Source organism: Amblyraja radiata, chromosome 25, assembly GCF_010909765.2.
Source record: "Amblyraja radiata isolate CabotCenter1 chromosome 25, sAmbRad1.1.pri, whole genome shotgun sequence".
Taxonomy (NCBI): Eukaryota; Metazoa; Chordata; class Chondrichthyes; order Rajiformes; family Rajidae; genus Amblyraja; species Amblyraja radiata.
This window is the reverse complement of record NC_045980.1, coordinates 35,163,780-35,189,391: the sequence shown is the minus strand read 5'-3', so window position 1 is coordinate 35,189,391 and position 25,612 is coordinate 35,163,780. Positions and strand designations below refer to the sequence as shown.

At 44.6% G+C, this 25,612-nt stretch overlaps 1 protein-coding gene across 1 annotated transcript in view; it reads left to right on the top strand.

Moving 5' to 3' along the window:
- txnrd2 (thioredoxin reductase 2) overlaps window positions 1-25,612 on the top strand; it is a 71,040-nt gene that overhangs the window by 7,112 nt on the left and 38,316 nt on the right. The window contains exons 4-8 of the mRNA XM_033043837.1: window positions 2,377-2,521; window positions 12,427-12,501; window positions 12,657-12,735; window positions 13,925-13,987; window positions 16,808-16,875. Of these exons, the coding sequence (XP_032899728.1) occupies window positions 2,377-2,521; window positions 12,427-12,501; window positions 12,657-12,735; window positions 13,925-13,987; window positions 16,808-16,875 (430 nt within the window). The remainder of the gene's footprint in view (window positions 1-2,376; window positions 2,522-12,426; window positions 12,502-12,656; window positions 12,736-13,924; window positions 13,988-16,807; window positions 16,876-25,612) is intronic.

The following is a 25,612-nucleotide window of genomic DNA, read 5'->3' as shown; positions in this document are numbered from 1 at the left end:
AAAAAAACAACACAAAAAAGTAAAGACAAACGGACTGCAGGCGAGCCGCAGCCGTTCACCAGCGCCGCCACTTCCGGACACAGCGCATCCACCTCTTTCAAAGATGTAGAGCGCAGATCGTTAGGTTGTTGAATTTATTAGCTGTCAAGTCCATCTACTTCTTTGGCACTGCCATAGAATCACGGAGGGCGAGAGAGAGAGAGAGAGAGAGAGAGAGAGAGCGCAGAGAAACAGGCCTTTAGCCCTTGAGTCCACACCGATCACACTATCCTATATTAATCCAAATTTTTTAAATTTCCCTCTCATTTCAATCAACTCCCCCCAGATTCTACCACTCGCTCACACAAGATGGCAATCTTACAGCGGCCAATTAACTTCACAATCTGCCTGTATTTGGGGAGTGAGAGGAAATCAGAGCATGTGGAAAAAGAATGTGGGGTCACAACTCCACAGACAGGACCCGAGGTCAGGATTGAACCTGGGTCTCTGGCACTGTACTGGCTGTGTACTAGCAGCTGTGTGACTCTGCCACCTTTTAACACACCTAACTGTCAGGAGTGGGTACTATTTCATGATTAATAACAACTTCCTTCATTTCCACATTTTTGTCAGACCCTTGGTTCTCTAATATTACAGGCAGCATTTTTGTGATTTTTCTTTGAAAACCACAAAATGGTTTAAATTTTCTGCCATTTCCTGATTCCTCATTTTAAATTCTCTCATCTCTATCTTTAAGACTCGAATGCAATTTATCCACATTAATGTTGGTAACAGTAAATGTCTGAAGAATGGTCCTGGCCTGAAATATCACCCATCCTTTTTCTCCAGAGATGCTGCCTGACCTGCTGAGTTACTCCAGCACTTTGTGTCTTTCTTTGGCATAAACTGGCAACTGCAGTTCCTTGTTTCAACACTAAATGCATATTTTTTGCAAATGTAATTCTATGACGACAAGAAAACTTTCTCTCCATGGCTGAAGGATTAGTGTCCTGTCCTGCTTTTTAGTATAGTTTAGTTTAGAGATACAGCGTGGAAACAGACCCTAAGGGCCACTGAGTCCGTGGCAATCAGCGAAACCCACACACTAACACTATCCTGTACACACTGGGGACAATTTACAATTTTATCAAGCCAATTAACCTACAAACCTGTACGTCTTTGGAGTGTGGGAGGAAACCGGAGATCCCGGAGAAAACCCATGCAGGTCATGGGAAGAACGTACAAATTCCATACAGACAGCACCCGTAGTCAGGATCGAACCCGGGTCTCTGGTGCTGGGAGGCAGCAACTCTACCGCTGCGCCACTGTGCCGCCCAAATGCTGAACGAACTTCCATTCCTAGCAGGAATGGTGGTATATTTGCTACTCACCTTCCATGATGTGCAAAAAATGTTGTGACTTGTTGACTTTTGAAAGACTTTATTAAATAGAATCGTTAGAATTTTGTTCCCGAGCACACAAGTGTCCGCTCCACAAACTCAACTCTTTTGTTTCGCTGTCTCTTGTGTTTGCTCCCCGTCTAATCTGTAGTCTTTTCTAACACAACATTTGTGCTCCTTCCCACCTCCCAGCTGAATCCAATTCCATTTCTTATGTCCTTTGTTCTGCTCTCCCAAAAGTTGTTGAACAAGAAACCTTCCCTTTGAAACTTTCCTGCAGTATCCATACCTCAGTTTATTTGAAAAATCTGATATACTAACAAATGTAATTGAAATGCATTCATTGTGTAACCTTAACTATTCCATTGCTAAATTACCTGACAGCACTTTTGATGAAGGGTGCAAACAGATGCCAAAGAAAACATAGAAAACATAGAAAATAGGTGCAGGAGGAGGCCATTTGCCCCTTCGAGCCAGCACCGCCATTCATTGGGATTATGGCTGATCGTCCCCAATCAATAACCCGTGCCTGCCTTCTCCCTATATCCCTTGACTCCACTAGCCCCTAGAGCTCTATCTAACTCTCTCTTAAATCCATCCAGTGATTTGGCCTCCAACTGCCCTCTGTGGCAGGGAATTCCACAAATGCACAACTCTCTGGGTAAAAAAGTTTTTTCTCACCTCAGTCTTAAATGGCCTTCCCTTTATTCTAAGACTGTGGCTCCTGGCCAGTGCCTCGGGAAAGACCCCAAATAATAACCAATAAAGTTTGGTAGACACAAAATGCTGGAGTAACTCAGCGGGACAGGCAGCATCTCTGGAGAGAAGGAATGGGTGATATTTCGGGTCGAGACCCTTCTTCAGACTAAACCAATAAAGTTTATTCGTTTAAACAGAGGAATCTAACAAACTGCAATTCATATGTAAAAATAAACCAGCTGTGGCAATTGTTGTAGGGTGTGCCATGTTTAACATACCGCTATTACTTACCTTATAGGCACGAGATGGGGCCTTGGTGGAACTTGTGTCAACGTGGGTTGTATTCCAAAAAAGTTAATGCACCATGGAGCCCTTCTGGGGACTGCCATTAAAGATGCCAAGAAATATGGTTGGGATATACCGCTGCCTGTAAATCATGACTGGTATGTTGTGACAACATTTAATGTAATGATTTGGTTGTTCAAGGAGTATGTTTATCGTAGTTGAGGGATAAGGTGAGGCATTTGGCCTATGTCTTGCCAGTGGAGAAGAATGGGCAAGTCAGTCGAGCATTTGGTGGAGCTGCTGCCTCACAGTGCCAGAGACCCGAGTCCTATCCTGACCTCGGGTGCTGTCTGCGTGGAGTTTGCACATTCTCCCTGTGACCGCGTGGGTTTCCTCCCACATCCCAAAGACGTGCGGGTTTGCAGGTTAATTGGCCTGTGTAAATTTCAAGCTATGTATCTGAACAATGAACTAAAGCTTGTTAACAGTTTTGTTTAAATGAGAATTATGTCGGTCAAGGCGTACATGGGCAGAGCTTTGTTCCTTATCTTGCATTATATGTAACATTCGCAAATACCTGAATGTCTGAGGTTAACGAGGCTTCATCTTGCACTCTAAGATTTAAATACATCATTTGGCTGAATACTTCAGTACGCTGCTTAGGGAGTGCTTAATTGCCTAAGATGCCAGCTTTCGATCAGATGGCCCATAGTTCTGACAGGGTTGCAATGAATTGCTTGACATTAATCAAGGATAAACAGGTAGTTTTGGTCCCATGACTAACATCGTTCTCTCAATAAGTGTTTCCTTAAACATGTTGATTTGGCCATAGGGTGTTGGAGTAGCTCAGCAGTCAGGCAGCATCTCAGGAGAACATGGATCGGCGATGTTTAAGGTCGGGATCCTTCTTCAGACTGACCTGAATTAGTCTGACAATCAGACTGAAGAAGGGTTCTGATCCCAAAACCTTGCCTTGTCCATGCTACATAGAAACATAGAAAATGGGTGCAGGAGGAGGCCATTCGGCCCTTCGAGCCAGCACCGCCATTCATTGTGATCATGGCTGATCGTCCCCTATCAATAACCCGTGCCTGCCTTCTCACCATATCCCTTGACTCCACTAGCCCCTAGAGCTCTATCTAACTCTCACTTAAATCCATCGAGTGACTTGGCCTCCACTGCCCTCTGTGGCAGGGAATTCCATAAATTCACAACTCTCTGGGTGAAAACTTTTAGGACCGAGATGAGAAAAACATTTTTCACACAGAGAGTGGTGAATCTCTGGAATTTTCTGCCACAGAAGGTAGTTGAGGCCAATTCATTGGCTATATTTAAGAGGGAGTTAGATGTGGCCCTTGTGGCTAAAGGGATCAGGGGGTATGGAGAGAAGGCAGGCACAGGATACTGAGTTGGATGATCAGCCATGATCATATTGAATGGCGGTGCAGGCTCGAAGGGCCGAATGGCCTACTCCTGCACCTATTTTCTATGTTTCTATGAAAAAGCTTTTTCTCACCTCAGTCTTAAATGACATCCCCTTTATTCTAAGTGTGGCCCCTGGTTCTTCTGAGATGTTGCCTGATCCGCTGAGTTACTCCAGCACTTTGTGCCTTTTGTAAGCTAGCATCCGGGGTTCCTTGTTTCTATATTGTTAATTGTTCATTCAGCTATTGTTGAACCTTACAACATATAAATTAATTGTTGCACTTACGAGCATACAGAAGTAATCTATTGGTTACAAAGAGCTTTGATGTCAATGTGGATGTGAATGCAGTCTAAATAAATGCCTTGTCCACAGTGTTTGCTTTAGTTGTATTTTCCTGTGCTTGGATTTTCCTAGAGTTGTTTACACACTTTTACGATTGCTGGGCCAACACAGTAGTAATCCTTCTTAAAATTCTTGAAATAATTTATTGTTTGCTGAAAGATTTTTGAGTTGCAGATGTATGGTTGTACTTTTGTTTCATTTTGTCGATGTTGTACAGTACGCACTTGTTCACTCCGCAACGGCTCGCCCAAGGAGGTGTTCCTGTGCAAGCTTGGTTTAATCATGCAGAGTATTGCAGCCAGGTTAATTTTGTCTCTTGCATCCATCTGCTCAATTTCTTGTTGGGGGGAGGGGGGTGGGAGGGAGAGGAGGGGGGAAGGGAGGGGGGGTGGGGGGAAGGGAGGGTGAGGCGGGGGGGAAGGGAGGGGAGGTGGGGGGAAAGGGGGTGTGGTGTGGGGTGTAGGGGGGTGGAGGTGGGGGGAAGGGAAGGGGAGGTGGGGGGAAGGGAGGGGGATGTGCGGGGGGAAGGGAGGTGTAGGTGGGGGGAAGGGGGGTGGAGGTGGGGGGGAGAAGGAGAGGAAGTGGGGGGAAGAAAGTGGGGAGGTGCTGTGGGGAGGAACTTGGGAGAGGGGAGATGGGAGGTGGGGAAGACGGGAGTGGAGAGGGAGAAGGGAAATGCGGAGTTGGGGTGAGCTTTGTTGTGGAAGTCATTGACTAGGTCTGTTTAACTGGACAGTTAGATAGAGTAGACGACCAGAACCTTTTTCCCCAGGTCGGAAATGCCAAAGACGAGAGGACATAGTTTTACGGTAAAGAGAGCAAGATTCAAAGGAGAAGCACCGAGACCTTTGTTTTTTTTACACGGAGGGTGTTGGATGCTTGGAATGAGCTGCCTGCTGTGGTGGTTAAGGCAGATACTAAAGTAGCATTTAAGAAGATTTTAGAAAAGCACATGGATATGCTTTGAATGGAGGGATATGGATCATGTGTAAGCTAATGAGGTTAGTTTATCTTGCCATTATGTTCGGCACAGTCATTGTGGGCCGAAGGGCCTGTTCCTATGCTGTACTGTCCTTTTGTTCTAACTCTTTCTTTCCCTGGTCCTGAAAGCACCTCTGCTATAATTCTGGAGATCAGCATTGACCGACCTTGGGTCTGCAACATTCCAATCCGCAGTCTTATTGGCACACTCTCATGGCAACTGCAATCTATGTAAACAATTTAGACAACACTTTGTAACTATAATGTTTTCCCTTTGTGCAAGATCTAGTTTCTTCTTTCCTTGCACCTGGAGCATTTGGAGTGCTGCCATAGAGTAGATTATATCTACTGCAGAATAAATCCAATGTGAAGAGTACAATTAATCTTTGCACTGACGGCTAAATGGGAGCTTTTGTGATTAGCAAAAAACTACAAGTCATGGCATGTATTATGAAGGTACCCGAGCAGCAGCACCATTAAACACAGTAGCATTCGTCACAGCGAATAATGAGAACACTTAGCATCTTTTCCTTCTATATCTGTTGATTAATTTGTGGAGGTAGTTGTGGGAAGAAATAGTCATATAACTTCCTCAACTGACAATTCAAGGGAGCTGAAGTAACATTGTGAGGTGCTCTCAAAGCTTTTCACTGTACCTCGGTACACATGACAATAAACAAAACTCAACGGGTTAATTCCTGGGATGGTGGGACAGTCGCATGCTGAGAGAATGCAGCAGCTGGGCTTGTACACTATGGAGTTTAGAAGGATGAGAGTGGATCTCATTGAAACATATAAGATTGTTAAAGGCTTGGACACACTAGAGACAGGAAACATGTTCCCGATGTTGGGGGAGTCCAGAACCAGGGGCCACAGTTTAAGAATAAGGACTAAGCCATTTAGAACGGAGACGAGGAAACACTTTTTCTCGAAGAGAGTGGCGAGCCTGTGGAATTCTCTGCCTCAGAGGGCGGTGGAGGCCGGTTCTCTGGATGCTTTCAAGAGAGAGCTAGATAGGGCTCTTAAAAATAGCGGAGTCAGGGGATATGGGGAGGCGGCAGGAACGGGGTACTGATTGGGGATGATCAGCCATGATCGCATTGAATGGCGGTGCTGGCTCGAAGGGCCGAATGGCCTACTCCTGCACCTGTTGTCTATTGTCTAACTGCTCATAATAAATTGGGAAATAACTTGGTTGGAAACAGAATAGATTCCATGCTTTTAAATTTATTCATGGTAATATATAGTTTTAGATGTGAAAACCTCTCTTTTTGGCTCCTGAATGCTTCCCGATCATCAGAGAATTCTGCTCAATGATTGTCTGATATTGATTCATAAGGATATAGTGGTGGAGACTAAAGTAATTTTCAACATGAATACAAGAGAGAGAAAATCTCAAGTGTGTTTTTATATATGGTACAAAATGGAAGCACAATAGATTTGCAATCTGTAAAATCCATAATATACAACAGAAAAACATTCAGTATATATCTAGACAAACCTAAACAGACAAATAAATAGACAATAGTCAAAGTCAAAAATAATGTTCGCCAGGTCTATATAGTTCAGAGCCTATTAGGAGGTTGTGGCGTTTAATAGCCTGATGGTTGCAGGGAAGAATCTGCTCCTGAAACCGGATGTACATACAATATAAGTCACAAGGTGCTGGAAGATTGGCATTGTATCAGAGCTCTTCAATGAACCTGGATAGACCTTTGTGTTTTTTTGTTCGATAACCAGACATTGGTTTCAGTATATCTGCTCACTTTTGATTGACTGTGTGATTGGTTAGACTGCCCTTGTGTTCCCTTGATTCCAGTCTGTATGACGAAGATGCTGATTGTTTATGATGCTTTAAGGATTCTTCGGTGAACCTCCATTTTCTGAGACATTAAAACACTTTTCTGCAAACATCTGTTTATTGAGGATCTTGAGTATTCAGTTTCACATATTTTACCCATGGGTGCAGAACAGGAATGTAATGAAATACACCCCTTGTATATGAATGAAGTTCCAATGAGATGCAGCACAACTGACACTATAGATGATAAAGCAGCCTGCTTATTTGGCATCTCCTCCACCATTCTAAAAGTTTCTTCATGCACCAGCACCGTACCTTGGCCACCGGGCACTCCAGCTACAAAATGCACCTCCCAGCCGCTCTGTCAAGATGAACAAGGGCAATCAGCGCATGGGAATACCAGCTTCCAACTTCCCTTCCCAAGTCACACACCATCCTGATTGGGAAATATATTGCCATTCCTTGAATGGCAGTTCCTTGAATGTCTGAAGAAGGGTTTCAGCCCAAAACGTTGCCTATTTCCTTTGCTCCATAGATGCTGCTGCACCCGCTGAGTTTCTCCAGCACTTTTGTCTACCTTGCCATTCCTTCCTTGTTGCTGCACCATAACCCTGGGATTCCTATCCCAACACACAGAGTTGGAGCGTACCCAGTAGAACGATGATGGCAGTTCTAAATGAAGTTTCATGTTGCCTTCTCCAGGGCATTTAAGGGTGGGCATCAGATGCTGCCTGTATCTGTAAATAAACCAGTAGCTAAGATGTTGCAATGCACTAAAGATATGAAAAATAAATATTTCTCTATTTAAAAATGCATCCTGTGCCCTAAGTATGGAATATGGAATTATTTATCTGTTGTCTTCAACATTTGTTCTCAATAAATCTGACTTGGGTCCAGTTGTCCAGAGTTTGTCCGATTCTGCTCCACCTCCCTGCAGACATTGACTTTGTCTCTGAAACTGTTGTGCAGTAATGCTGGAGAACTGTATTCCACAATAACCACAGTCATTCGATGAATAACGGCTAATTGATGAGTCAGGGTACAGGAGGGAGATTGCTAATCTGATTGAATGGTGCCAGTGTTGACAACAATCTCAGTGTTGACCGGACCAAGGAGCTGATTGTTGACTTTAAAAGGTGAAAGTCGGGGATCCACGAACCTGTCATCTTCAGCGGGTTGTCCGTGGAGAGAGTCAACGGTTTCATGTTGATTGAAGACGCCATGGAATATTCATCATACGTATGTTGTAGAGAGCAGACTGACTGGTTGCATCACAGCATGGTTCAGTGACTCTATCGCCCAGGAATGAAGGAGGCTGCAGAAGCTGGTGGACATCGCCCAGTCCATCACGGGTACTCACCTCCCCATCATTGAATGGATCTACAAGAGGTGCTGCCTCATAAAGCTGCGTTAGCAAACACCCACCACCCTGGCCACAATCTCCTATCTCCCTACTGCCACTGAGAAGAAAGTATAGGAACCTTCAAGACTGTGACCTTCAAATTCCAGAACAGCTTCATCCCAGCACCCATCTTGTACACGGTACGACACTAACCATTGCCTCGCCAACCACGATCCGTTATGGACTTTGTTCTGGTTGCACCATGGTCTTTGGTTTTGCACTGTTATGGTCTGGTTACCTTGTATTACAGATTATTAATTTATTGTCTTATTGTATATTTATTTGTGAGATTTGCACTAATGTGACTGCAAAGCTGCAGCAAGTTAGAATGACATTGTTACATTGCTTGTACAGAGGACAATTAAACACTCTTGACTCCATCGATTGAGCCTCAGTGATATAACTAGACCGCGACCTAGTTCCCTTTATTTATGGCAAGGTTTAGTGCAGGGGTCGGCAACCTCCGGCCTCCGGGCCGAATCCGGACCGTAACCCGAAATCATCTGGCCCACAGACTTCCGTCATCTCCGGTACCTGGAATGTTTAGGAAAGAATTGCAGATGCTGGAAATATCGACGGTAGAAAAAAATGCTGGAGTGAGTTTCTCCAGCAAGTTTTTCTACCTCCGGTACCTGGGAAGTGATTTGGCTGTACCGCACCCTGCGCAAAGCTGCCAGCATGGCCGCCCGTGCACCTTCTGTGTCTGGGCTTCACTGTCGGGATTGGGGTTGTCAGTAGGCCGGGGATGAGAGAGTGTGATATTTGAGCCCAGTGCTCCGGGTGGCATCCTCGAAGGGGCGGGATCCATGTGAACGCGTGATTTGATGCCTGCCATCCGCTCACAGACATATGTCCTGTCCCCTTGGCAGAACAAGGATGCCCACCCCTGGTTTAGAGGGATATGGATGTGGACCAAACACAGGCAGGTGGGACGACTGTAGATGGGGCATCTTGGTCAGCTAAGGCAAGTTGGTCCGCAGGGCCTGTTTTCGAGCTTTTGTAACTTGTCAGTTTCTTTGTTGAACTAAATTAAGGCGCATGTTGCAATCAAAAGCGCTTGAACAATTGGTTGGGAAGAATACCAAACTGTAAGAAAGACGACTGTGCCTCCTTTTCAAGAGCTGTACGACTATGAATTAATAAACTCATAAATATTCAACATTTCCACAATGTTTGAAGTAGCATAAAAAACATTGCTAGTTTAAAAAAATAAAATACAAACTATGAGCTGTAAAGTACATAGGTTCATGAGTTCTATGAGCAGAATTAGGCCATTCGGCCCATCAGCACTGCCATTTAATCATGGCTGATCTATCTTTCCGTCTCAACCCCATTCTCCTGCCTTTACCCCATAATCTGACACCCGTACTATTCAAAGAAGACTGCAGAGGAAATAAGTTTGGGTCCTGACCCAAAATGTCACCAATCCATTCCCTCCACAGATGCTGCCTGACCTGCTGAGAACCTCCAGCACTTTGTGGTTTGCTCAAGATTCCAGCATCTGCAATTTCTTGTGTCTCCAAGTTAACATTAATTGTTTGCTTAGCGTGCACTATAAAGGCTAATCAGAGTTATAAGACTGCTGTTTTGAACTTTCTAAGGCGTTTCTGCTTAAAGATGTCGGTTGGAAATGAGTTAATCTGTTTTGAATTTGTGTGGCACCAGTCTGATGATCTCGCCTGTCAGCCAAAGGCATATTTGGGCAGTGAGGCAGGCGCCAGTCAGCTTTGGAAAGCGACTGGAATACAAAGAATTGTTGGCCTGATAATTCTCTCTAACCCAATGGCAAGTCTGCAGTGTGTGTGTGTTGCCTCACACCTCTGACGTGATGAAGAAGTCATTCTAACCTGTCTGTTCGTTAACTGATGCATGATAAACACACAGCTGTCACGTTGCATAGCGGGGGCGTTCCCATCAAGGAACAAAAATAGCAGGTGTTTGATTCATGCTCTCTGTCCTCAGGCAGGTAGTATACTTCAGTCGTCAGTTAATGGACTGTGTACATATTTACTATTGCAGGTGGAGATATTAAATAGGTTGCAGGAGGCTATCTGAAGGGTAGTTAATGGAAGATGAAACGCTAGTCAAAAAAGGAATTTGCCTTCATTTCAGAAATTGAAAATGAATTATTGCAGTATTGGTGAGAGGCCAGATTGGCCCATTGGGTAGCGTGCCTGGTTCTATGTTTCATGTGGTAGATGCATTCTAGTACATTTTGTTGGGACGTTTCACATCCTGGTTTGAGAACAGCTCCATCCAAGGCTGCAAGAAATTGCGAGGGAGTTGTGGAGCAGCTCAGCCCATCACACAAACCAATCTCTCTTCCATTGACTCCATTTACTCTTCACTTTGCCTCGGCAAGGCCAGCAGCATAAACAAGGGCCAGTCTCACCTCTCCCATCAAGCAAGAGGTACAGAAGTGTGAAAACGCACACCTCCAAATTCAGGGACAGTTTCTTCCCAGCTGTTAGCAGGCAACTGAATCATCCTATCAACTAGAGAACAGTCCTGAGCTACTCTCTACAGTACCTCACTGGAGACCCTCTGACTCTTTAGTTGTACTTTACTGGATTTTATCTTGCACTAATCGTTATTCCCTTGTGGGCCGGCTCATTTGTAATCATGTTAGACAAAAATGCTGGAGAAAGTCGGGCAGCATCTATGAAGCGACGGAATAGGCGACGTTTTGCATCAAGACCCTTCTTCAGACTGATGTCGGGGGGGGGAAAGAAAGGAAGAGGCGGAGACTGGGCTGTGGGAGAGCTGGGAAGGGGAGGGGAAAGAGGGAGAAAACAAGGAATACCTGAAATTGGAGGTCAATGTTCATATCGCTGGGGTGTAAACTACCCAAGCGAAATATGAGGTGCTGCTCCTCCAATTTGCGGTGGGACTCACTCTGGCCATGGAGGAGGCCCAGGATAGAAAGGTCGGATTCGGAATGGGAGGGGGAGTTGAGGTGTTGAGCCACCGGGAGATCAGGTTGGTTATTGCGAACTGAGCGGAGGTGTTGGGCGAAGCGATCGCCAAGCCTGCGATTGGTCTCACAGATGTAGAGCAGTTGACACCTGGAACAGCGGATGCAGTAGATGAGGTTGGAGGAGGTGCAGGTGAACCTCTGCCGCACCTGGAACGACTGCTTGGGTCCTTGGTTGGATTCAAGGGGGGAGGTAAAGCGACAAGTGTAGCCTTTCCTGCGGTTGCAAGGGAAAGTACTAGGGGAGGGGGTGGTTTGGATGGGAAGTGACGAATTGTCCTAGTCTTTCCGCTGACTGGTTAGCACGCAACAAACGTTTTTCACTGTGTCTTGGGTTTCTCACCTCCTGAGTTATGCCACAAAATATTGATGCAAGCTCCATAGCTGTTATTTCATAGTTTATGATATATTTTTCAAGCTCCATGCTTTGAAGTGAATGCAGATTTGAAGATTTGTTTTGAAATACTCGACAGAGAACTTGTCAGTGGCAGCTTCACATTCTAAGTTAGTAACGTTGGATCAAAATGCAAATCTCAACTTTGGCCTCTGAGTTACCTCAGTCATTCTGCAAAAGTTGAAATTGGCTCCTGAATTAGAGGTTTACTTGAGAGAAGCACTGAAGGAGCATCAATGTTGTTATAATTTGGTTATGATGTTAAACGAGGGCAGCACAGTGGCGCAGCTGGTAGAGCTGCTGCCTCACAGCGCCACAGACTCTGGCGTCTTAGGGTTGGCAGAGTTCAACCCTGACTTCAGATGCAGTCTATGTGGAGTTTGCACATTCTCCCTGTGACTGCGTGGGTTTCCTCTGGGTGCTCCGGTTTCCTCCCACATCCCCAAAACGTGCGGATTTAATTGGCCTCTAAATTGCCCTGAGAGTTTAGGGAATGGATGAGAAAGTGGGATAACATAGAACTAGTGTGAATGGGTGATCGATGGTCAGCGTGGACTCGGTGGGCCGAAGGGCCTGTTTCACCGCTGTATCTCAAAGCTAAATTAAACTTTGTTATCTCTTTGTTCTGGTCTATTATTGGGGGGATCATTATGTGCCTCTCCCTGATTCCAGTACTTCCGTCTGCGTTTAGATAGTGCTTTTAACTCCATTCACCCTAACCAATGCCTTCCTTTCCTCTTCAGGAGTGTCATGGCAAATGCCATTCAAGACCACGTGAAATCCTTAAACTGGGGACATCGAGTGCAACTTCAAGATAAGTGAGTGTCAGATGCTTCTGCCAGCGTTTCCATGTGGAATTTATGAGAACTGTTTCAATTTCTTAGACAAATGTAAGTTTTTTATGTCAGAAATCATATTTATTATGGCATATAATAATTTCTGAAGTGGAGCGTCACCCATTCATTTTTAACAGGAAGGTGAAATATCTGAATCTCAAGGGGGTTTTTGTAGACCAGCATACCATTCAAGGGGAGTCCAGCAAAGGTGAGAAGGTGAGTGCATTTATATCTTTGCAGTGCAAACTTAAGGGCCTGTAACACTTTCACGATCTAATTCACAGCCTCTGCCGAGTTTGCCCTTGACTCATACTCGCAGCATGGTCGTCACGAGGTCGTAGGTAGGTCGTGGGTAGGTCGTGATGCTCGTGGCATCAAGTAGGTCGGGGCGTTTTTCTAGCCTGATGAAAATGTCCACGAGTAAAAAAGGTTGTGAATTAGGTCGTGAAAGTGGGACAGGCCCTTTAGTTTTTGTTTTAAGCAATTTGGCGTATCAGGAAGAGAAGCTTCCAGATCAATCACATGTAGTAAGGAGAGGAACAAAGAGTAATCTTTCTTCATTTGTGAAAACACAGAAAGCTTCTGTTAGCCCCAAATGTTTGTGTTGCTATATATCCAACAGCCTTAAATCACTGAATCCTTTGGGCTTGGGGATGCCAGTCAAGTTTCTGCAAGGCCAGTTTCTCCAGTCCGATTGAGCAATTCATCCCACAACTGCTCCTGTTGTTCTTTTCAATTCTGCTTTGGGAATTTAACCTGCGGATGAGGAAGAGTGTGACTGAGAAGAGATAATGTCAATATTCAGGAGTACAGAGCTTTTAGCTGGTAAAACATTTCAAATCGCTGCCTGCATCTTAAGCGGCATTTATAAAATCAGGAGTTCCCGCAGTGTTGTGTCTTTCACTGATGCGTTTATGCCAGTCATTGATCCCGATTATGCAGTTATACTGCACACTGCTCTAACATGCCAGCCTAGGTTTGGTGACTATTAATTCAACCATTGTAAAGGGCCTGTCCCACTGTACGAGGTAATTCAAGAGTTCTCCCGAGTTTCCCCTGATTCGAACTCGGAAAATTACGGTAATAGCCGCTCGTAGGTACTCTGGGCTCTCGTGGACACTCTCCGCACTGTTTCCCGAGTACCTGCCGTTAGCGTTATGAGCCGCTAAGAGACGTCCCGAGCTCCGACGTACTCGCTACGTACATTCTACGCACTTACCACGAGTTTGATTTTTTTAAAACTCGGGAGAGCTCTTGGGTAAACTCGTATAGTGGGACATTAGTTACAATTTGTTATAAGAGGTTTAATTCTGATAGCTCTCGTGAACTGCAGTGTGCTCCTTTACAACTTTATCTGGCTAATGGGCCAATAATTCTGACTGGTAAATATGGATTCTTTTTCCAGACCCTTCTGACTGCTGAAAACATTGTTCTCGCAACAGGGGGAAGACCAAAGTATCCATCAAATGTAAGTATTGATTGCTTCGTGTCCAATCCTTAATACATAGTTTTCGGGAACTTCTAGATGATTTCACGTTTAGGCTGTCAAATATGGCCATTCATAGAAAGAAATTAGTATTAAGCAAAAGAGCATATCATAATGTTTTGACTTTCCTTGTGTTCAGCTGTTAGTGTAGTGAACATTATGGTAGTCGTAAGGTAATGGCTATAATTCTGCCGTACTAAATCAAAGTGGACACTTTTTTACATACCAAGATATTTTGTCAGGGTGCTGGACTTTAACTATTGTGTATGTCTGGATTCCCTGACTCGAAGGCAATTTAAACGAGATTTGGCAAAGGGTTACATGCAAAATCTTTACAAGATGCACAAACTCAAGAGAACCAAAGAAGGAAGAACATTGGAAAATACCTTTGTTGACAAATTGAATCTTTCAAGTTGGTTAGTTCATAAAGTCATTCAGCTGGGAAGGCTCGACCTAAAACGTCACCCATTCCTTCACTCCCCGCTGAGTTACTCCAGCTTTTTGTGTCTGCTCTTTAACTAATGTTTAATTCATAGAGTGGATTTGCTATTTGGAGACCTGGGCTATTGATAGAAGTTAAATTCCCACAACAGCAGGTTGGGCAATTAAAAAATCAATGAATCTTTACTTAAAGAGAAACACTATCAACAATGATGACCATGTAACTGTTATTTTCAGAATTTGCCAAACTCACGTCTGCCGCTCAATGAATTAATTCTGCAACCTTTATCCAATTGGGCCATCATGCTATTTTAGTGCATATTTAGATGCTTGTTTACTGCCCAACTTAGCTATTCAGTTCAGTGACATTTTCAGCTTTAAGACTAAAGGCTGGCATGGAGATGTGAGTGAGACTGTGGTTGGTTGATGGCCTTTTACTGCCTCTCACTATGTTTGCCTCATGGTTGACACCAGAGTCATACTCTCAAGGATGCATTTGATTCCATTTCCTGGCACCCATGTTACTCATGCAGTTATTTTTTTTTTTTAAAGCCAAGGTCTGCTGACATGATATTACTTTTGCCTTTTATAGAACTATACAGCACAGGAACAACATAGTAACATCATAGGTCCTTCAGCCCACAATGTCCATGCTGAACATGATGTCAAGTTCAACTAATCTCTTCTGCCGGCACATGATCAATATCCCTCTGTTCCCTGCATATTTTTGTGCCTATCTAAAAACCTCCTGAATGCCACTATCATTTTTGCCTCTAACGCCATTGTGTTCCAGGCACCCGCCACTCTGGAAAAAAAACCCACCTGACCCACACATCACCGTTAAACCTTGCAACTCTCTCCTTAAAGCCATGCCTTGAATCTTTGAAGGTAGACAAAAGTGCTGGAGAAACTCAGCGGGTGCAGCAGCATCTATGGAGCAAAGGAAATAGGCAATGTCTCGGGCCGAAACCCTTCTTCAGACTGATGTAGGGTGGGCGGGGATGGGGAGAAGAAAGGAAGAGGAGGAGACCGAGGGCTGAGGGAGAGCTGAGAAGGGGAAGAGACAGCAAGGGCTACCGGAAATTGGTGAATTCAATGTACATGCCACTAGGGTGCAGACTGCCCAAGCGGAATATGAGGTGCTGTTCCTCCAATTTCCGGTGGTGCTCACTCTGGCCATGGAGGAGACCCAGGACAGAGAGGTCCTGGAATCTTTACCTTGAATCTATGACATTTCCCTTTCAATTTATTCTGCAGTCATGATGATGGAATATTAAAACCAAAATTAGATCTCCTCATGTGGGAGGAGTAGACCTCACAGTTGAACCTGACTGATATACTTGATGATGATCAAAACCCAATTAGACGGGGGAAGCTACAATTTAATTTTCTCTACATTAATTCAGGGCAATTCAGACGAACCAAGTTGGCATTACAAATATTTTCGGTTGAAACCACTAGTGATTTTAAGAGCTCTGTGCTTCTGTTTTAAACCTGACATGCCATCTGCACCCCAGTAGCTGGTTTATATATCTATATATAACGATTGAAATCCTTTAAATTAAACTTTTATAATCATTCAGAACAGTGCTTCAGCAGTAAATCTCTTCTGCCACAGCTCTCTCCACCCCATGTGCTGTTCATGTTCTTGCAACAGACAAGAATATAGAGCACTCAAAATGTAGAACCAAAGGAACTACAGATTAGAATTATTAGAATTAGATTAGAATTAGATTCCTTTATTGTCATTCAGACCTTTCGGTCTGAACGAAATTATGTTGCCTGCAGTCATACACAGAATCAATAATAACAAAACATACAATAAACACAAATTAAACATCCACCACAGTGAGTTCACCAAGCACATCCTCACTGTGATGGAGGCAAAGTCTTAGTCTTGGCGGGTTTACCCAACGTGCTGGAGTAACTCAGCAGTCAGGCAGCATCTCTAGAGAACAATCAGTCTTTGGATAGCAATCAACAAAACAGCTTTTTTTCCACGAGTAGTAGCTCAACTCAATAACCAAAAATCTGTAGCCTCCTTATGCTCTGCTATTTTATTTAATTTACATGTTAAATCAATCATGTTTTATTATTAATGTTTAATGTTTTATGTGTCCATCCTAACTGTCACTGTATGTCATGTTGTCACTTGCGGGCAGAGCACCAAGGCAAATTCCTTGTATGTGAATACTTGGCCAATAAACGTATTCATTCATTCATTGAAGTAGGGTCCCGACCTGAAGCATCGCTTATCTATGTTCTCCAGAGATGGTGCCTGAACAGCTGAGTTACACTTTGTGTCCTTTTGAGAATATAGAGTTGTGCTTTGGCTGTGAAGTGATCATTTACTTTTGAAAGGTTCCAGGGGCTGAATTCTGCATTTCCAGTGATGACATTTTCTGGCTGCGAGATTCGCCGGGAAAAACGTGAGTAAAGTCTATTCCGCTGGCCCTCTCATCTCCCATCCCCCCGAGATTGTGTTTCAATGATTGATCCACTCGCGTATTTGGATTAATTACATGCCTGGCATTATTGAGTTTAGTTTAGCGATACAGCGCGGAAACAGGCCCTTCGGCCCACCGAGTCTGCACCGACCAGCGATCCACACACGTTAACTCTATCCTACACACACACACTAGGAACAATTTACATTTATACCAAGAAAATTAGCCTACAAACCATAGGTTGTGGGAGGAAATCGAAGGTCTCGGAGAAATCCCATGCAGGTCATGGAGAGAACGTACAAACTCCGTAGAGTCAAGCACCCGTAGTCAGGATCGAACCCGGGTCTCTGGTGCTGTGAGGCAGCAACTCTACCACTGCACCACCGTGCCGCCCCTTCTAATGATTTATAATAAGCATTTATTTCCTGCTGCGAATTACAAGGTATTCCTCATCATCCTGTATCTTTAAAATAAATTTTCCACCTATCAACTGAGCTCTCATTGTGTGCCTGATGTTGACAAACTTGAATCCTTCGCTGCTTAATGTTCCAGAAAGCAGATTACAGAGTTCATTACAAGATCTGATTCTGATTGCTTCAAAGTGCATTTTCTGAATAGCGTCACGGTTGAATGAACCTGCTTGTGCAATATTTAAAGTTGCAGATCTGACTGCTTTCATGCCTCAGATATGCTCTCCTTGTAAAGAAGGTGACAAATGAATTTGATTTGAACTGCTTCAACCTGGGGAAAGGAGGGTACAGTCAAAAATATGAATTTTGAGAATGATCTTTAGCGACATATCATTAAAATGCAGAAATTGCTCTTCAGAATTTTTTTCCAGTGTTATGTTGAAAACATACCAGAACGCTAATAATTCACCAGTTAACCAGTGTGTCTTGATGGACTTCATAGTTTTCTGTTCTCGTCCTTCAAAGGATATGTCATGGGAACTTCAAAGCGTTTTTAGTTATATTTAGCTATTTGCCTTAGGATGGCTATAGGTTGCAATTACTTCAGCAATCAGCAAATTTCCCACATCAAGCTCACTAAAGGCTTATTCCTGGTCTCAAGATGTCTTATTTTTTTAAAGAAGTTCTTTGGAGTTTTAACTTGTAGCTGAAGACACGAGAAAAATAATTAAATTGGTAATTGAAAAATAATTAAATATTCCTTTTACTTCCATATTCTAAAAATGCAAAACTTTGAGGTCAATGCAGGCATGCTCAGGATTGTGAATATGTTCATTTCATTGCTCAAGCAATGTAGTTTTTCCCCTGGATGCACTCTTCGAAATTGTGGTTTTGACATTTCGCTTGTATTTTGGATGAATGATGATTCATTGAATCTTGGAAGCATTCTTGAACTGCAAGGAGTGACGGTGGCTGCAGTGATAGTACAGAGAAAGTAGCTGTAAATTGAAAGATATTTTGCATTAGGATCCACAATGTATATTCAAGCACAATGAAAACAGAAACTACACGAAGCAAGGAACAGGTCGAACTGCATCGCTGACCTGTAACATTGACTCTGTTTTTCTTTTCACGGATGCTGTCTGACCTGCTAACTATTTCAAGCAGTTTCTGTTATCATTCCAGCATCTCTGCAAGTTTTCTTTTATTTTTGTATATTCAAGCATAATGGACTAAAAATTGCAGTTAGAATAATGGCAGCCAACGCCGTCGGCAGCTTAGTTGAACAAAATGTATTTTTTCAAACTGGAGCGTAGAGGGACTTGCCCAATAATGGAAGCTGCTCTTTGATGCTGTGCACAATTCAACACAGGAATTTTAAATGAAACTTGAACCCTCCGTACTGAATTTAATTTAATAAACAAAGTCGTGTCATCAACTAAATCTTTTCTGACGATAATTGGCTATTAGATTTTTTTTAAAATTGATGTCTGGACTACAGCTTTATTCAGATTTGTCGTGTCAGAAAATCTTTGAATTGGTTCGTACACATAGCACAGAGACATCCTGGACTGAAAGCGTGCTATTTTAATTGAAATATAGTACAGAATTGACCAGATACTTTCACCATTAAGATGCTGTTGGTATATCTTGTTGAAGGCATACACTGTGATCCACTAGTGTGACCTATACTTAAACTACAAACACTTTTGCAACTAAAGGCAATTGCTGAAACAAGGAACTGCAGGTGCTGCTTACAAAAAAAAACACAAGGTGCTGGAGCATCTCAGCGGGTCAGGCAGAATCTCTGAAGAACATAGATAGGAGACAGGTACACAAAAATGCTGGAGAAACTCAGCGGGTGCAGCAGCATCTATGGAGCGAAGGAAATAGGTAACGTTTCGGCTCGAAACGTTACCTATTTCCTTCGCTCCATAGATGCTGCTGCACCCGCTGAGTTTCTCCAGCATTTTTGTGTACCTTCGATTTTCCAGCATCTGCAGTTCCTTCGTGAGCACATAGATAGGAGACATTTTGGATTGGGACCCTTCTTCAGACTGACTGCCTGCTGCCTGGCCTATATTCCTCCAAATCTTTCCCATCCACGATTGAAAGATGCTGGTGCTCCATTGTTTCAGATCTAAACCTGAAATAATGACTGAACTGTTATGTGGACAAAACCAACATGCTGGTTGCCGCATTATCCGCTCGCCCGCTGCCCGCTAGCTTTTTGTAATTCAGGGATTTATCATGAAAATTTTTGGAATGAGACACTAAATTAGAGTTCTTTTTAAACAGATGAGAGGTTAAAATCATATACCTGTACTACATGAAAACAGGCCTTTTGGCCCAACTGGTCCATGCCAACCAAGTTGCCTAGCCGTGCTTGACTTGTCTGCGCTGGCCCCTATCCCGCCAAAACTTTCCTACCCATGATTGAAAGATGTCAGTGTTCCAATGTTTCAGATCTACATCCGAAATAATGTCTGACCTTAGAATCTTTTGCCCAGATTATGGGAAGCAATAACCAGAGGACATAGGTTTATGGTGAGAAGGGAAACATTTAATAGGAACCTCAAAGGTAGACAAAAATGCTGGAGAAACTCAGCGCGTGCGGCAGCATCTATGGAGCGAAGGAAATAGGCAACGTTTCGTCCCGAAACGTTGCCTATTTCCTTCGCTCCATAGATGCTGCCGCACCCGCTGAGTTTCTCCAGCATTTTTGTCTACCTTTGATTTTCCAGCATCTGCAGTTCCTTCTTAAACATTAATAGGAAGCTGATGGGCATTCTTTTTCACACAGTGGATGGTGGGAATATGGAATGAACAATGAGGCGGGTACCGTAACAACATTTAAAAGGCATTTGGACAAGTACACGGATAGGAAAGGTTTAGAAGGATATGGGCCAAACACAGGCACGTGGAACTAGTGTAGATGGGGCAGCTTGGCCGACATGGGCAAGTTGTGGGCTGAAGGGCCTGCTTCCACACTGTATAACTGTATGACCTGTTATCTCCACAAAGCCCATTGAAACTTTTAAACATTTAGTGACAAGGAACTGCTGGAATCTTCAGCGGAACACAAAGAGCTGGATCAGGCAGCATTTGTGAAGAGAACAGGCAGGTGACGATTCGGGTTGGAACTCTTTTCCAGTTTAACCCAACACATTACATGTCCATTGGCACCACAGATGTTGCCTGACCTTCGTTACTCTGGCACATTGTTTTGAATATGTCTCTTTAGTTTTTTTTTAACTTTGAATTTTCAATAAAATTAGTTATAACAAAGGCTTTTTTTCCCCCCATTTTTGATTGTCGCTATTTCACTTTTCTACCACTAGATAGCAGTAAATGTCCAGCATTTGGGGACCAATAGACACTATGACTGATTTCTGCATCAGGGTGAAATCAAGGGCTAATGTTCTAAGGCCCCTGTGGGGCAGAAAAGCTCCATAAAAAAAATATATGGAAATACCTTGTAATTCTTGAAGCTAGCTAGAGATTTTAATTGACAGGGTGAAATTAATCATGTTGAGGACTGCAAATAGCAGTGATCTTGATTATATACACAGTAGATCTTATTTCTAATTCTACTTTTGTCCGGTGGCTGTTGATACAGGTTTTAACAGAGTATGGGAGGTGTATCGCTGTTTACATTGTCACATTCCTGCCGTAATAGTCGGAATAAACCTCGGGGCGTTACAGTAGCTTTTCTGCACTTTGTCAGCAAATATGACTGCACTTTTCCTGCAATATCCTGTCATACAACCAGTTAACGTTATGTTCGACCTGTTTCAAAGCACTTTCTGTGTACTAATTTCATTACTCGGAACCAAATTATTACCTGAGCGTTTATTTCAGTTCTGTCATACAGCGTGGGAGACTGGCCCTTTGGCCCACCGAGCCCGCACTGGCCAGCGATCACCCATACACTCATTCTAATCTACACACTGGGCGCTTTTGTACAGAAGCCAATTAACCTACAAACCTGCACACCTTTGGAATGTGGGAGGAAACTGGAGCACCCGGAGAAAACCTACACGGTCATAGGGAGGACGTGCAAACTCTGTACAGTCAGCACCCGTAGTCAGGATCGAACCCGGGTCTCTGGCACTGTAGGGCAGTAACTACCGCTGCGCCATTGTGCTGCCCTGAGTGGCCTTGCTCAAAAGAAAATTATTCTTTTTTTTTAAAATACGATAAGCTGAAAAGCTGCCTTGAAGGCTGATTTCTCTGTGTTTGCAACTGAAATGCGTTGAATTCAGATTGTGTTCCCAAGAAGAGAGTTGTACTGTGGGCTGCGACTTGACTGCTTGAAAGATCCTGCTTGATCCACCGATTCCTGCTGCCACTGCCTATGCAAGTTACGTGCTGCACTTAACTTTCCGTGGATTGTCACCTTGTCGTGGTGGAGAAGCTTGTGTGGTCCTGAGATCCTGAGAGCGATGCCGTCTGGGGCTATGCTGGTAGGGCCACTCATGGCGGTAAGGTCGAGGGGGAGGTCTCTGACAAAGAGCAATCCAACCAAGACCTCAACGGTGGAACAGGCGGAGGACGATGGCTGACCTTAGTGGAGCGTCACAACGGCTGGGAAGGCGGATGAAGGCTGCAGCAGAAAAGGGTCTCCGGTCGTCTTGGACTCCATGCCACTGGATCCTGACCCAGATCTGTCAAGGACCATGGGGTGGCTGTCTGTGCACCAGTCTCCCCACGTTAAACAAAGTCACGCACAGGCGTCCTCCATATAGGGAATAGCACCCTGGAGACACCCATGGTCAGCCATGACCGAAGGGGGCCTAAGACTAAGAAGACTTAACTTTGCACCCATGTGAATGCAGGTCCTTCCTTTGGTGGATGGCAACAACAGTGGAGTGATCCACAACAGTGACTTGGCCTTCACCTCATACTGCTGATGGCCTTTAGTCACCTCACTGCTGCTAAAAGGTCTTTGCAGTGCTTTAAGGGCCTGTCCCACTTGGCGATTTTTTTCGGCGACTGTCGGCATCATTGACTGACGTATAAGCTCACCGGAAAAGTCGCGGCGTGATGCGGCCGTGACGCGGCGTGATGACATATTGACCGCGGTGTTTTTTCAAGTGTGGCAACGTTTTTTTAGTCACCGCTGGATTTTGGAATGTTCAAAATCTTTTGGCGACCCTGATACGACGCCGGCAGTCGCCGAAAAAAAAACTCCAAATGGGACAGGCCCTTTAGACTTTGGACTTTAGAGATACGGTGTGGATACAGGCCCTTCAGTCCATCGAGTCCACACTGACCAGCAACCCCCGTACTCTAGCACTACCCTACACACCGGGGATTATTTACTTTTTCTTTTAACGAAGCCAATTAACCTACAAACCTATACGTCTCTGGAGTGTGGGAGAAACCGGAGCACCCGGAGAAAACCCACGTGGTCACAGGGAGAACGTACAAGACCACCTGTAGTCAGATCGAACATGGGTCTCTGTAAAGCAGCAACCCTGCTGCGCCACTGTACCGCCCCCCCCCCCCCCCCCCCCCCCCAGTGCTTTTAAATGTCTCTTATGAAGAGATTAATTCACAAATGCTCAAACATTATTTAATTAATAAAAGTAAAATAATTAAGTTGACTTACAGATCTAAATGATGGAAATTGATGTAAAGAATTAACTAAAACAGGGAAAAACAGTTATCTGCAATTCTCAGCGGCTCCGATCAAGTGAATGGAGTTTGCCACGTTGGCTGACAGATTAGACTACAGAGGCTCGAATGTTGACAAAATACAAAGTGCTGGAGGAACTCAGCGGCTCAGACAGCATCTGTGGAAGGAATGGGTAGGTGACGTTTAGGACGGTGATGCTGTGGTCTGAAGAAGAAGGGTCCTGACCCGAAACATCACCTGTCCACTCCCTCCACATCTGCTGCCTGACCCGCCGAGTTCCCCCGACACTTTGTGTTCAGATGTGAAGTGCATCTGGCCTCCACAATTTCACACCTCTGAACTCTGCCCCGAAACGCAATGCTGTGGCCAGCAGTGGAATGCAAGGTCAAATGTGCCGTTTCTTATCCTATGGCTCCTCCTGACCGTGGCGTTACTCTGAGTTGGGGTAGAAGTCCGGCAGGGCTGGCCGGCAGATCTATCTTTTTAGAACGGAGACGAGGAAACACTTTTTCTCACAAAGTGTTGTGAGTGTGTGGAATTCTCTGCCTCAGAGGGCGGTGGAGGAAGGTTCTCTGGATGCTTTCAAGAGAGAGCTGGATAGGGCTCTTAAAAATAGCGGAGTCAGGGGATATTCTTAAGGGGTTGGACAGGCTAGATGCAGGAAGATTGCTCCCGATGTTGGGGAAGTCCAGGACAAGGGGTCACAGCTTAAGGATAAGGGGGAAATCCTTTAAAACCGAGATGAGAAGAACTTTTTTCACACAGAGAGTGGTGAATCTCTGGAACTCCCTGCCACAGAGGGTAGTCGAGGCCAGTTCATTGGCTATATTTAAGAGGGAGTTAGATGTGGCCCTTGTGGCTAAGGGGATCAGAGGGTATGGAGAAAAGGCAGGTACGGGATACTGAGTTGGATTATCAGCCATGATCATATTGAATGGCGGTGCAGGCTCGAAGGGCCGAATGGCCTACTCCTGCACCTAATTTCTATGTTTCTATGTTTCTATGATATGGGGAGAAGGCAGGAACGGGGTACTGATTGGAGATGATCAGCCATGATCACATTGAATGGCGGTGCTGGCTCGAAGGGCCGAATGGCCTACTCCTGCACCTATTGTCTATTGTCTATCTACAAACTCCAGCACATTCTGGCTTGCAGTGTCTGCACGAAACAGATTTATTTCAGCTGGCTTGAAGGTGGTGGTATTTGCACTTAAAGAAACATTGGTGAGGTGCAAATGTTGAGCATAAATGGATGATGGGATTGTGGACATCAGCCGGAGGCATATTCACCGTGTCTCATTATGAATTTACATCACTGATGTAGCCCTTGGGGCTGGTGTTCCTCTACAATATGTATTACACTTTCACTTGGCGTTATATTGTTAATGCCTGGAGGGATTATCCATTTCACCATCACCTCATCCTTCAAGTGTCTTGATGTTCAGTCTTGTGTGGGCCACACACATAGCAAAAGCTTTTTCTTTCAATATGTGCAGCGTAGATTTCCATAGGCCCATCACAGTGTTCATTAGGGGGGAAAAAGACACAAAGTGCTGGAGTAACTCAGCGGGTTCGGCAGCATAGACAGACACACAAGGTGCTGAAGTGTACAATCGAGCAATGCACAAGTATAACATCTGAAGAAGGGTTTCGGCCCGAAACGTCGCCTATTTCCTTCGCTCCATAGATGCTGCTGCACCCGCTGAGTTTCCCCAGCAATTTTGTGTACCCACAAGTATAACATGTTGTTTAAGAAGGGACTGCAGATGCTGGGAAATCCAAGGTAGACAAAAGTGCTGGAGAAACCCAGCGGGTGCAGCAGCATCTATGGAGCGAAGGAAATAGGCAACGTTTCGGGACGAAACCCTTCCGGGTTTCGTCCCGAAACGTTGCCTATTTCCAGAAGTGTTTCGTCCCGAAACGTTGCCTATTTCCTTCGCTCCATAGATGCCGCTGCACCCGCTGAGTTTCTCCAGCACTTTTGTCTACGCACAAATATAACAGGTGGTAACAAAGAGAAAAAAGCCAAAGTGCAGAATATCATGTTAAAACATTATAGTTGCAGAGAGGGGTCAAGGAAAGAGGGTTCACGTCACAGTCCCGTTTCCACCAATCTTTCCACCACTACGCACAGGAAGCACAAGAAGCGACAAGACGCCACTGTGTGCAGATGCCGAGATGTGTGTTCAGCCGTGGCTGAACAATTTCTAATCTTGTGATGTGGACTCCATAAAAAGTTGCAGAGACAAAAAGCCCACAGTCCACGATGAGGTAGGTTGGAAGATCGAGGCTACACCCCAGCCTATGGGAGAGCCATTCAGCAGTCTGATAACTGATGGAAAAAAAGCTGTTCTGAATCTGGTAGCATCTTCTGCACGATAGGCGAGGGGAGAAGAGAGGTTACGCTGTAACTTCCCCGAGGCAGCGTGAGGTGCAGACGGAGCCGTGGTGGGGGAGTCTGGTCTGTGAGATCGACTGGGCTACCTCCACGAAGCTCTGCAAGGGAGAGGAGGGGGGCGTCTGCCTCACGGTCAACTCTGCGTGGTGCTCAGACGTGGCAGTCCTGTCCAACTCCTGCTTTCCACACCTCGAACATCTGGAGGCGAAGTGCCGTCCCTTCTACCTCCCAAGGGAATTCACCTCCATCATCCTGACCGCGGTCTACATC